The following is a 16,542-nucleotide window of genomic DNA, read 5'->3' as shown; positions in this document are numbered from 1 at the left end:
CCTCAGCCTCCCGAGTAGCTGGGATTACAGACGCCCACCACCACGCGCAGTTAATTTTTGTATTTTTAGTAGAGATGGGGTTTTGCCATGTTGGCCAGGCTGTTCTCGAACTCCTGACCTCAGGTGATCCATCCGCTTCGGCCTCCCAAAGTGCTAGGATTACAGGCTTGAGCCACCGCTCCCAGCCTCAATTTTCAGTGCTTCAGAAAATTTAAGAAACCTACAGTCTGGTATAGAAAGTGTGTCGTTAGCCTTCAGTTACCTATGTAATTAACTGAATAGAGCAGTGGGGAAAGGATAATTTTTTAAATTAACTTTTTGACTTTTAAATACATTTTTTAAGAAGAAAATTTGCCATACTTTCATTTTGAAACAGTACCATGAACATCTAACTCAAGGTACAGAATACTATGTTACCTTATGGATTATTTCTTCTTGTTCAAATTTCAAATGACTGGATTTATCTTTCATGAAATAATCTTGAGAGTAAAGTGGCCTTCTGGTTTTCTAACTGATACCTTTCTGGATTATGGAAAATATAAGGTCTGTTGAATTCAAGGGTGTATAACTGTTTCTCTAAATTATTTTGTTTCTAATTCCCTAGGCCTCCCATCCACATAATAAGAAACAACTAAATCTAGTTTCTTTCTAGGTTTTCTCATGGCAGGTTTTGTTTACTCAGTCATGCTTTGCTTTAAAACTCCCACCCAATTTTCTACCTGGAATTACCCTAAATTCATTTTACTTTCCATTGACAACAATAGTTAACTCAACTGCTCTTGCTTGGTCAGTATCTAACAGAACAAAAATAATTTGTTGTTAGTAATCATTTCAGTGTTGAAGTCTGCAAATGGTTTTAATTTTTTTACCACTTGAGACAGATTTAGGTTTTGTTCTATAACATGCATATACTTGTTATTCAAATGACTTTCCTCATTGGAAAAAGAAGGATATGGCATTATAGTTGGCTTATAGGGCACTCCCCCAGAAAAGCATCCAGTATGTCAATATGGTAAATGTGGTTATTTGCGTGACATATTTGTTGAAATGCCAGATCTGTAATGGGTATATAAGAATTTGTGTTAAGTTTTTTCTCCTTGTCTAAGGAACTAAGGATTACTATAATCTATTATTTACAATACAATATTCAGTATTATGCATGTTTTTCAATTGTCGTATAGCCATCCTGTTGGGTCTTTTCAGAATTACTGGATCTTCAGCCTTTACCAATCACAGCTTTGGGATGTAAAGCATATGAAGCCCTGTACAACTTCAGCCACTTTAACCCTGTACAGACACAAATATTTCATACACTGTATCACACGGATTGTAATGTCCTACTTGGAGCACCTACTGGATCGGGAAAGACTGTTGCAGCTGAATTAGCCATTTTCAGAGTCTTCAACAAATACCCTACTTCAAAGGTCTGTTGAAAGAATCATACTTACATTTAATTAGAAAAGACAGTTCATAATCTCTAAACTAGACAGTTCTAAATATATTGGCAGGGTCTAATGAATAGATTTGTCACTCTCAGTGAATTTCCCAGGGAACCAGATCAGTACAGGTATACCGTGAAGATATCATGGGTTTGGTTATATACTACCACAATATAGTGAATGTCACAATAAAGCAAGTCATACAAATTTTTTGGATTCCTAGTGCATATAAAAATTCTGTTTATACTATACCATAGCCTATTAGTGTGTAATAGCATTATGTCTAAAAATATACATAGCTAAATTAGAAAATACTTTATTACTAAAAAATATTATCAATCATCTCAGCCTTTAGTGAGTCTTAGTCTTTTTGCTAGTGAAGGGTTTTGCCTCAATGTTGATGGCTGCTGACTGATCATGGTTGTGGCTACTGAAGGTTGGAGTAGCCGTGGCCATTTCTTAAAATAAGACAATGAAGTTTGCCACATTGATTGACTCTTCCTTTCATGAAAAATTTTTCTGTAGCATGTGATGCCGCCTGATAGCATTTTACCCATGATAGAACGTCTTTCAAAATGAGTCAACCCTCTCAAACCCTGCCACTGCTTTCTGAACTAAGTTTATGTAATATTCTAAATCCTTTTTGTCATTTCAGCAATGGTCACAGTATCTTTGTCAGTAGATTCTATCGCAAGAAACACCTTTTCTTTGCTCATCCTTGAGAAGCAACTCCTCATCTGTTCATTTTATCACGAGATTGTAACAATTCAGTTATATCATCAGGCTCCACTTCTAATTCTAGTTCTCTTGCTGTTTCCACCACATCTGCAGTGCCTTTCCCTATTGAGGTCTTGAACCCCTCAGTCGTCCGTGAAGGGTGGAATCAACTTCTTCCTAACTCCTGTTAATGTTGATATTTTGACCTCCTCCCAAGAATCGTGAATGTTCTTAATGGCATCTAGAATGGTGAATTCTTTCCAGAAGATTTTCAACTTACTCTGCCCAGGTCCATCAGAGGAATCACTATCTATGGTCTTATGAAACATATTTCTTAAGTAAAAAGATAGGAAAGCCAAAATTACCCCTATATCCCTGGAGTACAGAATAGATGTTATGTTAGCAGGCATGAAAACAACATTCATCTCTTTGTACATGTCCATCAAAGCTTTGGAGTGTGATTAGATGTATTGTCAATGAGCATCACATTTTGAAAGGAATCTTTTTTTCTAAGCAGTAGGTCTCAACAGTGGGCTTAAAATATTCAATAAACCATGCTGTTTAGTAGATATGCTGTCATCCAGGCTTTGTTGTTCCATTTATAGAGCACAGGCAGAGGTGATTTAGCATAATTCTTAAGGACCCTAGAGTTTTCAGAATGGTAAATGAGCATTGGCTTCAACTTCAAGTCATCAGTTGCATTAGTCCCTAACAAGAAAGTTAGCTCCTCCTTTGAAGCTTTGAAGCCAGGCATTGACTTCTCCTCTCTACCTGTGAAAGTCCTTGATGACATCCTCTTCCAATATTAGGCTATTTTGTATACATTAAAACTCTGTTGTTTATTGTAGCCACCTTCATCAATTATCTTTGCTATATTTTCCGGATAACTTGCTGCAGCTTCTACGTCAGCACTTTCTGCTTCACCTGGCACTTCACAGAGGTGAATTCTTTCTTTAAACCATGTGAAACAAGCTTCAAACTTTTCTTCTGGAGTGTCCTCACCACTCTTAGCCTTCACAGAATTGAAGAGAATTTGGGGCTTGCTCTAGAGTAGGCTTTAGGTTATGGAAATATCGTGGTTGATTTGATCTTCTGTCTACACCACTCCGATTTCTTCCGTATCAGGAATAAAACTTTCACTTTCTTATCATTCATGTGTTCAATGAAGTAGCACTTTTCATTTCCTTCAAGAACTTGTCCTTTGCATTCAAAACTTGGCTAACTCCTTGGTATTAAGAGGCCTAGCTTTTTGGCCTATCTCAGCTTTCGACATGCCTTCCTCCCTAAGCTTAATCATTTCTAGCTTTTGATTTAAAGTGAGAGACATGCAACTCTTCCTTTCACTTGAACATTTAGAGGCTATTGTAGGGTTATTAATTGACCTAATTTCAATATTGTTGTATCTTAGGGAAGAAGGAGGCCTGAGGAGAAGGAAAGAGATGGGGGAACAGCTGGTCAGTGGAGAAGTTAGAACACACACAATTATCAATTAAGTTTGTCATCTTGTATGGTGTAGTTCATGACACTACAAAACAATTACAATGATAACATAAAAGATCACCGACCACAGATCACCATAACCGATATAATAATACAGAAAAAGTTAGAAATATTGGTAGAATTACCAAAACGTAACAGAGGCATGAAGTGAACACATACTGTTGGAAAAATCAATAGAATTGCTTTTGATAGAATTGCTCGATGTGGGGTTGCCACAAACCTCCAATTTGTAAAAAAACAATATCCGCAAAGTGCAGTAAAATGAGCTATGCCCATATTAGGATAATTTGCAGCAAGAAAATTTACCTTAAACTTTGTAGTCCTCCAGTTGAATTTCTAATGTATGTAGTGACACACAAATCCTTTCCTCATTGTAAGATTTCTACAATTCATAGATAATTTCACTGTGAGAAACCCACTTCATAGGCAAAGTTAAACAATACAAAATAATTCATAATCAAATCTTTTCTGTATGAAGAAAATGCTAGTGCTTGAATAAATATAGTTTGATTATACATATTAAATATAGAGTAGCTTTTATATGACTTCTACAAATGGCCATGATATTATTTAATATCAAATACATTACAAGTCAAGTAAGTATTGCTTTAAAGCTTTCTTGAAGCGTAATTTTTTTAACTCTTTCCTAGTATATATTATTTTTAATAAAAATTATGTATATTTAAGGTATACAATGTGATGTTTTGATATACATTGTCAAGTGATTACTACAGTCAAGCTAATTAACATACCTATCACTTCAAATAGTTATCTTTTTTGTGGTGAGAACACATAAAATCTATTCTCTTAGCAAGTTTCAAGTATATAATGCAGTACTATTAACTGTAATCACCATGCTGTATATTAGGTGTCTAGTACTTATTCATTCATCATAAATGAAACTTTATACCTGTTGACCAGTATCTCCTCATTCCCCCATCCTCACCGCTGGTAACCAATATCCTACTCTTTCCTTCTATGAATCCAACTTTTAAAAATTCCATGTGTAAGTGAAGTTATGCAGTATTTTTCTTTCTATGTCTGGCATATTTCACTTAACATAATGTCCCTTGGGTTCATCTATATTGTTGAAAATGGCTGATTTCATTCTTCTTTAAAGCTGAATAATATTTCATTGTGTGTATGTGTACATATATATCGCATATATGTATATATATACACACACACATATATATATACACACACATATATATATATATATACACACACATATATATATTACAATTTCTTTATCTATCTTGAGGCACTTAGATTGTTTCCATATCTGGGCTATTCAAAGTAAAGCTGCAATGAACATGGGAGTGCAGATATCTCTTTAAGATACTGATCTCATTTCCTTTGGGTATATACCCAAAAGTGGGATTGCTGGATAGTTCTATGCTTAATTTTTAAAGAAATTCCAGATTGTCTTCCATAATGGCTATACAGTTTACATTACCACCAATCACGTACAGTAACAGTTACCTTTTCTCCACATCCTCAGCTACATGTGTGTTATTTTTTTCTTTTTTCTTTTTTTTTTTTTTTTTGTTTTTTTTGTTTTTTGAGGAGATGGGGTCTCGCTGTGTTGCCCAGACTGGTCTTGAACTTCTGGGCTCAAGCAATCCTCCTGCCTCAGCCTCCTGAGTAGCTGGGACTACAGGTTTGTGCCACATGTCTGGCTGTCTTTTGTCTTTTGATACTAGCCATTTTAACAGGTGTAAATTGATATCTTATTGTGATTTTAATTTGCATTTCCTTGATGATGTTATGTTGAGCACCTTTTCATGTATCCAATGGCCATTTGTGTGTTTTCTTTTGGAAAAAAATGTGTATTCAGATATTTTGCCCATTTTTAATTGAATAATTTGGGTTTATCTGCTATTGAGTTGTGTAAGTTTCTATTTTGGATTATAACTTTTTATTAGATGTTTAGTCCCCGCTTATCCTCAGGTGATACATTCCAAAACCCCGATGGATGCCTGCAACCTGATGGTACTGAACCCATTTGGGTAGGGGGAAGGGAGAGATAAGGAGAGGATTGTTAAAGGATGCAAAATTACAGCCGAATAGAAAGAATAAATTCTAGTGTTGTATACGACTGTAGAAGGACTGTAGTTAACAATAATATATAATATGGTTTCACATAGCTAGAAGAAGGATACTGAAGGTTCCCAACACAAAGAAATGATAAATGTTTGAGATGATGGATATGCTAATTACCCTGATCTGATCACTATACATTATATGTATCAAAACATCACTGTGTATCCCATAAATATGTGCAATTATTATGTGTTAAATAAAAACAAATAAAAAGTAAAACAAGAAATGGTATAGTAGTACAATACTATGTTCTTTATAAATATGTACTTAAGAAAAGTGTATTAAAATTTAAAAAACACATTTTTATTCATGTTTTCCACCCACAAATTTAATACCTTTTCCATCTTAACCAAGCACTTATCGTGTACTGTGGCCATAATTTTTGCAGCTTAAGGTTCAACATCAAAACTGGTACAAATTTCTTTTTTCTTTTTTTTTTTTTTTTTTTGAGACAGAGTTTTGCTCTCGTTGCCCAGGCTGCTGGAGTGCAATGGCGCAAACTCGGCTTACCGCAACCTCCGCCTCCCGGATTCAAGCGATTCTTCTGCCTCAGTCTCCCGAGTAGCTGGGATTACAGCCATGCGCCACCACGCCTGGCTAATTTTTGTATTTTTTTTTTCAGTAGAGACGGGGTTTCTCCATGTTGATGAGGCTGGTCTGAAACTCCTGACCTTAGGTGATCCGCCCACCTTCGCCTCCCAAAGTGCTGGGATTACAGGCGTGAGCAACCGCACCCAGCCTGGCACAAATTTCTTATGATTTCCTTCTTATGATTTCACAGATAGAATATTTGTTCTTACCATAGATCTTAGCAGTCTCGGCATATGATTTTTTTTTTCTTTTATTAAGTCAAGAACTTTCGTCTTTTCACTTGAAACACTTTGTCTTCTCTTTGGCAAATCCGAATTGCCAGCATCACTACTCTTGTGCTTTGGGGCCATTACTAAGTAATGTAAGGGCTGCTTGTACAAAAGCACTGTGATACTGCCACAGTCTTTCTAGTAAACAAGACAGTTACTAAGTGACTAATGTTTGGGGAGTGGCTACAGCCTGAATACTCTGGACAAAGGGATGATTCATGTTCCAGGCTGAATTGAGTGGGACAGTGTGAGATTCCATCATGCTACTTAGAAGGGTACATAATTTAAAACTTATGAATTATTTCTAGAATTTTTCATTTAACATTTTTGGACCACAATTGACTACAAGTAATTGGAAGCGTGGAAAGGGAAGGCATTAAGACAGAACTAATGTATATGGTTTGCAAATATTTTCTTTCGTTTTGTCATTTCTTTCATTTCACATTGTCTCTCTGTTAATTTTATTTATTTATTTATTTTCCATGTAGAAGCTTTTTAGTTTGTTGTACACCTATTTGTTTATTTTTGCTTTTGATGCCATGTCCCAAAAATCATCGCCAAGACCAACATCGAGGAGCTTTTTCCTTATGTTTTCTTCTAAGAATTTTGTAGTTTTAGATCTTATATTTAATTATTTAATCCATTGTGAGTTAATTTTTGTATATGGTGTATGGCAGTAGTTCTTTTACGTGTGAATATACAGTCTTCCCAACATCATTTATAGAAGAGAATATCTTTTGCTTATTGTATGTATGCTTTAGGCCCTTGTTGAAGATTAGTTGACCTTGTTTGTGTGGGTTGATTTCTGGGCTCTTTTCTGTTCCACTGGTCTGTGTGCCTCTTTTTATGTCAGGTCCATACTTCCACACTGTTATGATTATTGTAGCTTTGTAATATAATTTGAAACCAGGAAATGTGATGCGTCTGACTGGTTTTCTTTCTTAAAATTGCGTTGGCTATTCAAGGTCTTTGTGCTTCCTTGTGAATTTTAGGATTTTTTTTTTTCTATTTCTGTGAAAAATGCCATTGGAATTCTGATAAGGATTGCATTTAAACTGAAGATTGCTTTGGGTTGTATGACCATTTCAACAATATTAATTGTTCCAGTCCATGATCATGGGATATCTTCTCATTTATTTGTCTTTTCTTCAGTTTCTCTTCAATGTTTTATAGTTTTCAGTGTACAGATTTTTTTACCTCTTTAGTTAACTTTATTCCTAAGTACTTTATTCTTTCTGGTGCTATTGTAAGTGGGACTGTCTTCTTGATTTTTTTTTTTTTGATAGTTTGCTAACAGTATATATTCTACTGGTTTATATATGTTGACTTTGTGTCCTTCAAGCGTATTGAATTTGTTTATTAATTCTAACAGTTTTTTTATGTAGTATTTAGAGTTTTCTTGTTCTTAATTTTGTGAGTACATCACACTAAAATAGAAACATTTACAGAGATGTTGTGATTGGAATTATGGGCTAGTTTCTTCATCATTTATGATTTCAGAAATGTCTTAACATCCTTTTGTAGTGTTTCCTAATTAGTGGCTTTTCTTCCCTACTTAACCCTAAGTTTTCCTACTTTTCAGTCTCTCTAATATGTGGTTATTGATCTCTAGAGACATGTTAATATAACAGTAGAGCTCTACTCTAAATTAGAAACATAAAGGGAATACATTTTTTATAGGTTTGGATTACTATAGACCAGCTTTTATTTATTTTTTTGAAACCTGAAGTATACTACTAGCATCTTCATAAAATCTGCATTAAAATTTAAACAATAGTTTATTTCTCTTCAAAACTTCAACATCAGTACATTTATTCATGAAAGAGTTACATACAACTCAAATAAATATTAATCATAATAGAAAAAAACATTTTTTATCAGAACCCTAATTTTCTCTTATAGTGTATTATCTCATAATTTGTTTTGTTTTTATTATGTAGAATATAATTTCATAGTAAAATGCCTGAGGAAAATACCTCTGATGCTTTTTTAAAAGTAATTTAAATTCATCTACGTTAATATTTTTTATGAATAGAATGTTTGTGATGTGTTACATTTCTGTCTTATTTTGGATAAATGTAGTTTGAGTTAATGACTTTTTCCCATTGATTTAAAAATTTGAGTATTCAGAATTAAAAGATACATTTTCAAACCACACTGTCATATTTTGACAAATTTTTTGGAGTTTACTTTTATTACAAAATGCTATCACTATTTTCATAAGAGTATTTTTGGCTATTCTCCCCTTTTTAGGCGGTATATATTGCACCCCTAAAAGCCCTAGTACGTGAAAGAATGGATGATTGGAAAGTTAGAATAGAAGAAAAACTTGGTAAAAAGTAAGTTCTTACTTTTACTCAAAAGATACGCTTTGAATTGACTAAAAGGACCAGGAAATAAGAGTTGAATAAAACTGTTGAATGGTTTTACAGTGATTTTCATAGTCTTTTATTTAACTGCTGAATGGTTTTACAATGATTTTCATAGTCATTTATTTAAAGATATGTACCTACTATTAAAATGATATCAATATTCCCATTGTTTTAAGATTGAAAATGAAATCTCCTAAATTACTTAATGTGAGTACTTTTATTTGGCAGGATAACTTTTTCAAAATATTTTCATTCTAAAACAAAACAAAAATAAGTTCTGTCTCTCTATTTTTTTCGTATTATGCAGAGTAGCTTCCAGAAACTGCTTAGAAGGCATTTTGCATGTAAATTATTTGTAAAAAAGCAGAAGTTCTTTGAAAAACATGATGTGGGGTTTTTTTCATTAATAATTTAAGATACTACAAGGTTATTCATTGCAGTATTATTTTAAATAGCAAAAGATTACAGAGAAATGAATTTCCAATAGAGCATCAGTAAGTAAATTATAGTACATTCACACAATGTAAAATATTGTATTACTCTGTAAAAAAAACTATATGAATTTTTTTATACGGAAAGAATGATGTCCAAAGATAATGTAAAAAAAAAAAACAAAAAAAATTTAAGTATCCTAGGTTATGTTTTTTCAAAATGATAAAGAATATGAATATGTGGTTCTTTTCAGAATGAGAACTAGCTGTCTATAGGATAGGGATGTTATGGAGACTATTCCCTGTATTCTTTGAACCATGTGAATATAGTCCATATTCAAAATAACATATAAAATGTAAATCTTTAAAATAAACAAGAATAGGTAAATACTTTGTGAACATTATGCTTGGAGGAACAAATTTTGCCCTTTTTCTTATTTTCCAAGTCTTAACACAGATTAGAAATTATATTAGGCTGGGCGTGGTGGCTCATGCCTGTAACCTTGGCACTTTGGGAGGCTGAGGTGGGGTGATCACCTGAGAAAAGGAGTTGGAGACCAGCCTGGCCGACATAGTGAAACCCCATCTCTACTAAAAATAAAAAAGGAGCTGGAGGTGGTGGTGCAGGCCTGTAATCCCAGCTACTTGGAGACAGGAGAATCGCTTGAACCCGGGAGGTGGAGGTTGCAGTGAGCTGAGATCAAGCCACTACACTCTAGCCTTGGTGACAAAATGAGACTCTGTCTCAAAAAAAAAAAAAAAGAAAGAAAAATTATTTTAGTAATTACTTAAAATTTGATGTTAGCCCAGAGCTAATCCTATGTAATTAGGAATTCTTAGGTAATTCCTCTAGATCTACATAGGTTTTTCTTTTCCTTCTCTCTCACTATATGACTGTGATCTGCTTAGAATGAGTTGGTACATATTTGCTCTGGCTTATCTTGTTTTCATCCTAATACATTTCATTTTGGCTATAAAATCTATAGAAAATTCCAGTCTAAGGAAAGAAATGAGCTTGCACACAATCTAAATTACACATAATTTTAATTAAATTTACACATAATCCTAAATATTCTTACTGAATGCCTTTTTTTGTCTCCATAAAGTAACACTTTCCTTCATTAAAAAAAAATTTATTCCAACATAGGGACAAGGAAGTATGAGTTCAACTTTATAAAATCACCTAGGATGGAGTTTCTATAAACATAATTAAAGCAAAGTTTGATATCCTTGCATATCTGTATAAAAGTTAGATATGTCAGTGATTGGAATTTATATGACCTTCATTTTATGGCAAGAAATTTTGTTAGAGTTCTTAAGAAATGTACATTTTGGACTCAACTTGGAAAATTTCAAAAATCAAAGGTAGATAAAGTAATTTTAAGCCTTATAAAATTTTATTTTAAAAGAGATAGGTTTTTGCATTTCCAAGGTCATTTGTTACTGGAAAAGTTTCTGGGATCATTTTTATATTTCCCTCCAGAGTTATTGAACTAACAGGGGATGTGACTCCTGATATGAAATCCATTGCCAAGGCTGACCTTATCGTCACTACGCCAGAGAAGTGGGATGGAGTCAGCAGAAGCTGGCAAAATAGGAACTATGTTCAGCAAGTCACTATTCTCATCATAGATGAGATCCATCTGCTTGGTAGGTACCACTGTATCTAAAGCCAGTTTACAAACTTTAACTTTGTAAAATATTAATTATTAGTATTATTTTTAATTTGCATGTAATATTTAAATGTATTTCTAGGGCACAATGTGATTTTTTGATATATGTATATAATGTGGAATTATTAAATCAAGCTAATTAACATATCTATCACCTTACATATAAATTGAGGTGAAACATAAAAAATTTTCTCTTAGTGTATTAATCTCTTCTCACATTGCCATAAAGAAATACCTGAGACTGGGTAACTTATTTTTAAAAAGAGGTTTAATTGGCTCAAGATTCTACAGCTTGTACAGTAAATGTAGTGGCTCCTGCTTCTGGGGAGGCCTCAGGAAGCTTTCAATCATGACTGAAGGCAAAGCAGAAGAGAGCTTCTTACATGGCAAGAGCAGGAACAAGAGAGCAAGGTGGTGGGCGAGGTGCTACACACTTTTAAACAACTAGGTCTCATGAGAATTCACTCACTGTCATGAGAATAGCACCAAGAGGATGGTGCTAAGCCATTTAGGAGAAACAGCCCCCATGATCCTATCACCTCCTACCAGGCCCCACCTTCAACATTGGAGATTACAGTTCAACATGCAATTAGCAATTTTGCAATTTAGCAATTTTGAAATATACTATATATTATTATTAACTGTTGTCACACTGCTGTACAATTGATCTGACAAACATTTCTCCTGTCCAACTGAAACATTGTACCCTTTGACCACCATCTCTCTGTTCCCTTCTCTTGTGACTCCAACCCATGCCCCTAGACTCTGGTAACCACATTTCTACTCTACTTCCATGAGGTCAGTTTTTTTTAATTCAACATCTAAGTGACATCATGCACTGGGAGTAGGATTGCAGAATCCTTTGGTAGTTCTATCTGTAGTTTTTTTTTGTTTTGTTTTGTTTTTGAGGAAGCTACGAACTCTTCCTTTTGTAGTTGCTGCAATGACCAACACAGACTTGTTAAATGATTAACATTAATTTTTCCCTATTTTCTAGGGGAGGAAAGAGGCCCTGTTCTAGAGGTCATTGTATCTCGAACAAATTTTATCTCATCACACACAGAAAAGCCTGTTAGAATAGTTGGACTATCTACTGCATTAGCTAATGCCAGAGACCTTGCTGATTGGCTCAATATTAAGCAGGTATGTAGAAGATTGATAAATTATGCATTTATTTAGTAGTGTTACTTTGATGATTCCTTTTAAGAGATATTATAACCTTATAAAATTCAATATAAAAGTTGAAAATGGTTTCTCTCTCATATTTACTCTAGATGGGCTTGTTTAACTTCCGACCATCAGTACGCCCAGTTCCACTGGAAGTTCACATTCAAGGCTTTCCAGGTCAACATTACTGTCCTCGTATGGCTAGTATGAACAAGCCTGCATTTCAGGGTAAGGTTCAGATTCTTGGAATAAAATAGTAACCATTGTTTATTGTAGCTATCAAATATCTTCTAATTGGTGTTGGTTTCTTTGAAAGGATGATACTGGTCCAGCTTCTACATATATCTAAAACTGTTTGTCTCAACTGTTAAGGAATACAAATATATGTTAAATTACCTGTTGAAGATTGGAGAGATTTCACAAATGGTAATGACTTTGTAGTAGAATAAAAGTATGTAATTAAAAAAAGTTATCTGAGTTTTCTTAATATTAATCAAAGTGTTTTTATGATAGTAGCTTGGACAGATGAGAAATGGAAGCTACAGGTCAAAAACATCTCATAATCATTTTTATGAGAAATCATAAAACTTAGAAATTTCAGTACTTTAGTACAGTGCTTCTGTTTTTAGTTTTTCCTCTTCTAACAAATTAGGCAAACAGGGAAGATTTAAGAATAGCACTCCTATTTTATTGAAACATGTTTTATTTGGGCTGCATAAAGAATATTTATTATATCAATTAAAAATAACCTCAAAAATAAATTCTCAAATGTGAGCTGCTGTTGATTGTGTGGTGACAGTTGTGAGGTGACTTTTTAGCTGCTGTAATTAGCCTTATGACAGAAGCAAAGTATTGATTGTGAACTAGAGACCAATCTTGGCAGTTCATATTATTTACACCTCCACAGAAGCATTGTACAAAATCACTAATGAACAATAAATCTGCTGTGAGCTGTTCAGCCACACCTGTTCTTTCAGCAGCAAAAATCCATTAGATGTTGAGGTTTAAAGAAAGACAAGAGATCCATTTATATTTATGTGTCCAAATGATATCAATATTGTACTAATATGTGTATTTTAAATGGTGTATCTCTAATATGATTTATCAAAGCTTTATCATTTACATTCTGTAACATTCTGATAAACAATAAAAGGGTGAGAAATAAGATAAATGAGTTTATTTTTCATAATATATATTGTTGAAATTGCAGATATCTATATGGAATGACTGCATACCATTGATGGAAAGGAAGCATTTTGTGTTATATAAATCAATAGTAAATAACTAAAGTACTTACACTTCCATAGAAATGGTATCAGCACAGCAGCTATACTTATGTACTATTTATTATACCTGTAGTGATTACTATATTTCTTTGAGTTTAGAAATATGATTGTGTGATAGCTTTATTTCTCATAGTTAGGATGTAAATAAAGTCAAGGTCATGTCAACATTTCCATTGTAAACCTTGTTTCCCAGCCCATAAAAAGAAATTCTGCAGCTCACATTTCAAACAAGAAATTACAAAGAGGTTGAACTTTTTATATAAAATTTTTAAATATCTCTGACTGTTTTAAGAGAGTTGTGTAGACCTAAATATATATTCTATTCGTGGCATCTTATCAGCTTTTTGGAGCCTATGTAAAGCAAAAAAAACAAAAACAAACAAACAAACAAACAAAAAAACCTAATTTCAAGATAAGCCAAGTGATTTATGTGGCTCTTTAATTATTTTTAAAGATTTGATTTACAAAATTTACTTCAGTCTTGTTACTCTGGTTTGTGTTGACCAGAGTCATCTCATCTTTGTGTTGACTACCATGTCCCATTACTCAGCTACTCATTCAGGCGTAGTATTCTCTTCAGCTCTCTTCTACGTTATCTTGTCTGCCTTTCTCACACATATGCTTTTAAAAAAAACAGAGGGAAAACTTTCTTCTGATTTATCTCTTAACCTGTTTACTGGTACAAACTCTCCTAATTTTTCTATCACTGATAACAAAAATAAAAGGAACTTTTTGTGGTCTTTCTAGACATTTTCCGTCACCTGGCAGGACTTGATTTTCTCACCAGACCCCAGGACCAGTTAACTCTGTAATATCACTGCTTAGGCAAACACAGATAGCTGAGAAACACAACTTAGTACGGAAAACTCAATGTAAGATTCAGTGACCATGTATAGCTCTTAATGGAGAGTCTCAGTCTTTAAGTTTCTCCTTCCTTGGCAACTCAGAATAGAACTTGGACCCAGCATAATTAAATCTTTTCTCTCCTAGGCAATATACTCTCTAGGTAGGGCCATCAACCTTTCTTTTCCTATTATCTGTCTAATATGCTGCCAGATCCATGTAGTACCTGCAATAATGCCACATTTCATGCCTAAATTGTTTACATCATTATTTTTCATGTATCCATTTGATATCCTAATGAAATTCATATTCCGGGGTTAAGTATCTTTCCATTTTATTTCCCACAACTTTTCAACAGCAATTAGAAGCCATTCTCCAGCCAAACCTGTTTTGATATTTGTCTCATCAAGACGTCAAACTCGTCTTACTGCTTTGGAATTGATCGCCTTCCTGGCTACTGAAGAAGATCCAAAGCAGTGGTTAAACATGGATGAAAGAGAGGTAAGCAACATATTTTATCTTCTACTACTTACATGTTTCAGGTTATATTATATTAGAATGAGCACTACATATGTAATTATAGGGAAAGAAGAAATTCATAATACCGCCACCTTACCACACTATTAATATTCTGTTATAGTTTGTTCTACTATAGTCCCACTTAATATTTATTTTGTATATTCATATTTATAATTTTTTCCTTTAACGTTATCACCTATGTATATTGTAACATTCAATCATTTTCATATTCTTTAAGTATTCACTGCCCTTACTGAAGTTAAAAACAATTTTGCAAAATTTGGGTTTTAAAAAGTATATAATAATCTTTTTTTAATTTTAGGAAGCACTAATATATAAAAATTTAAAACCTGTTATTATCCTTTCCCTAAGTAATAACCACCAGTAAAATTTTAAATTAGAATTTTTGTGTCTATGCAGTTATATTCCATTATGCAACTATTTCATAGTGGTTTTCTCCTGTAATTTAATAATCATGCATCCTTATTATTGTAGATTTTTCTCTGTTTAAAATTATTTTCTCAGTATAGAGTTCTAAAAAGAAAATCAGTGGGTCAAATAATGTGAATATTTTTACAGCTTTTCAGGTACACTGCTAATTACTTTCCAAAAGAACTGTACTTATTGGTGTCATCACCACTGATGTATGAATTATCAGAAATATATGAGAGTAACAGTTTTACTACATCCTCATTTGTTGCAACTTACTGATATATAATAGATAAAATATTATCTTATCTTAATGTATGCCTTCATTTTTGATTGGTTGAACTTTTTTTTCATATATTTACTAGTTGTCTTCTTTTTTATTTGTTGTCTCTTCATTTCTTTTGGTCTTTCATCTATTCCAGGACAGCATTTATTTTGTAGATTTGTGTGAGAGCTTTGCCAAATTTAGAAAAATATATACATATATAAAATTTTATAGATTACTTTTCTCCATATATGTGTATTTCTATACATATATACATATTAATCTTTCACCTGCTGTATTAGGTAACTTTGCTGGTTTATTGCTTGTCTTTTTATCATGGTGTCTTTTTTTCATTATTATACTTTAAGTTTTAGGGTACATGTGTACAATGTGCAGGTTAGTTACATATGTATACATGTGCCATGTTGGTGTGCTGCACCCAGTAACTAGTCATTTAACATTAGGTGTATCTCCAAATGCTGTCCCTCCCCCCTCCTCCCACCCCACAACAGGCCCTGGTATGTGATGTTCCCCTTCCTGTGTCCATGTGTTCTCACTGTTCAATTCCCACCTGTGAGTGAGAACAATATCATGGTGTCTTTTTACAAATAGAAGACTTTGCATTTTATGTAATCCAGTTTGTTAGTATGATCCTTTATGATTCTTTATACTACATCTAAATATAGATATTCCTCCTCCTCTCTATAGATTTAATATATAGTGATTGTTCTTTCTTACACTTTTCCAGTTTTGGAAAATATTTTCCTAAATTGAGTTACAATGAAAACAGATGAAATCAGTAGCATAATTGTTGCACTGTGATCTCTCCACCAACCCTCTTCAGTGTTCCCACTTTGTAATCTCATGCAGGCTAAAGAAGAGCAGTGCTGTTCGGCATCAGTAAAAAACAATGTTCCAAATCCACTGGTGTCCAG

The 16,542-nt window shown here is 33.5% G+C and overlaps 1 protein-coding gene across 2 annotated transcripts in view; it reads left to right on the top strand.

Moving 5' to 3' along the window:
- The window catches only part of ASCC3 (activating signal cointegrator 1 complex subunit 3), a 382,658-nt gene that overhangs the window by 241,901 nt on the left and 124,215 nt on the right, over nucleotides 1–16,542 (top strand). For both annotated transcript variants that reach the window (XM_004044455.5, XM_055391435.2), the window contains 6 exons: nucleotides 1,204–1,424; nucleotides 8,876–8,961; nucleotides 10,909–11,075; nucleotides 12,096–12,241; nucleotides 12,373–12,493; nucleotides 14,753–14,895. In XM_004044455.5, coding sequence (XP_004044503.4) covers nucleotides 1,204–1,424; nucleotides 8,876–8,961; nucleotides 10,909–11,075; nucleotides 12,096–12,241; nucleotides 12,373–12,493; nucleotides 14,753–14,895 — 884 coding nt within the window. The remainder of the gene's footprint in view (nucleotides 1–1,203; nucleotides 1,425–8,875; nucleotides 8,962–10,908; nucleotides 11,076–12,095; nucleotides 12,242–12,372; nucleotides 12,494–14,752; nucleotides 14,896–16,542) is intronic.

The sequence above is a fragment of the Gorilla gorilla genome, chromosome 5, assembly GCF_029281585.2.
Source record: "Gorilla gorilla gorilla isolate KB3781 chromosome 5, NHGRI_mGorGor1-v2.1_pri, whole genome shotgun sequence".
Taxonomy (NCBI): Eukaryota; Metazoa; Chordata; class Mammalia; order Primates; family Hominidae; genus Gorilla; species Gorilla gorilla.
The sequence above is the reverse complement of the archived record's forward strand: the minus strand, read 5'-3'. Positions and strand labels throughout refer to the sequence as shown.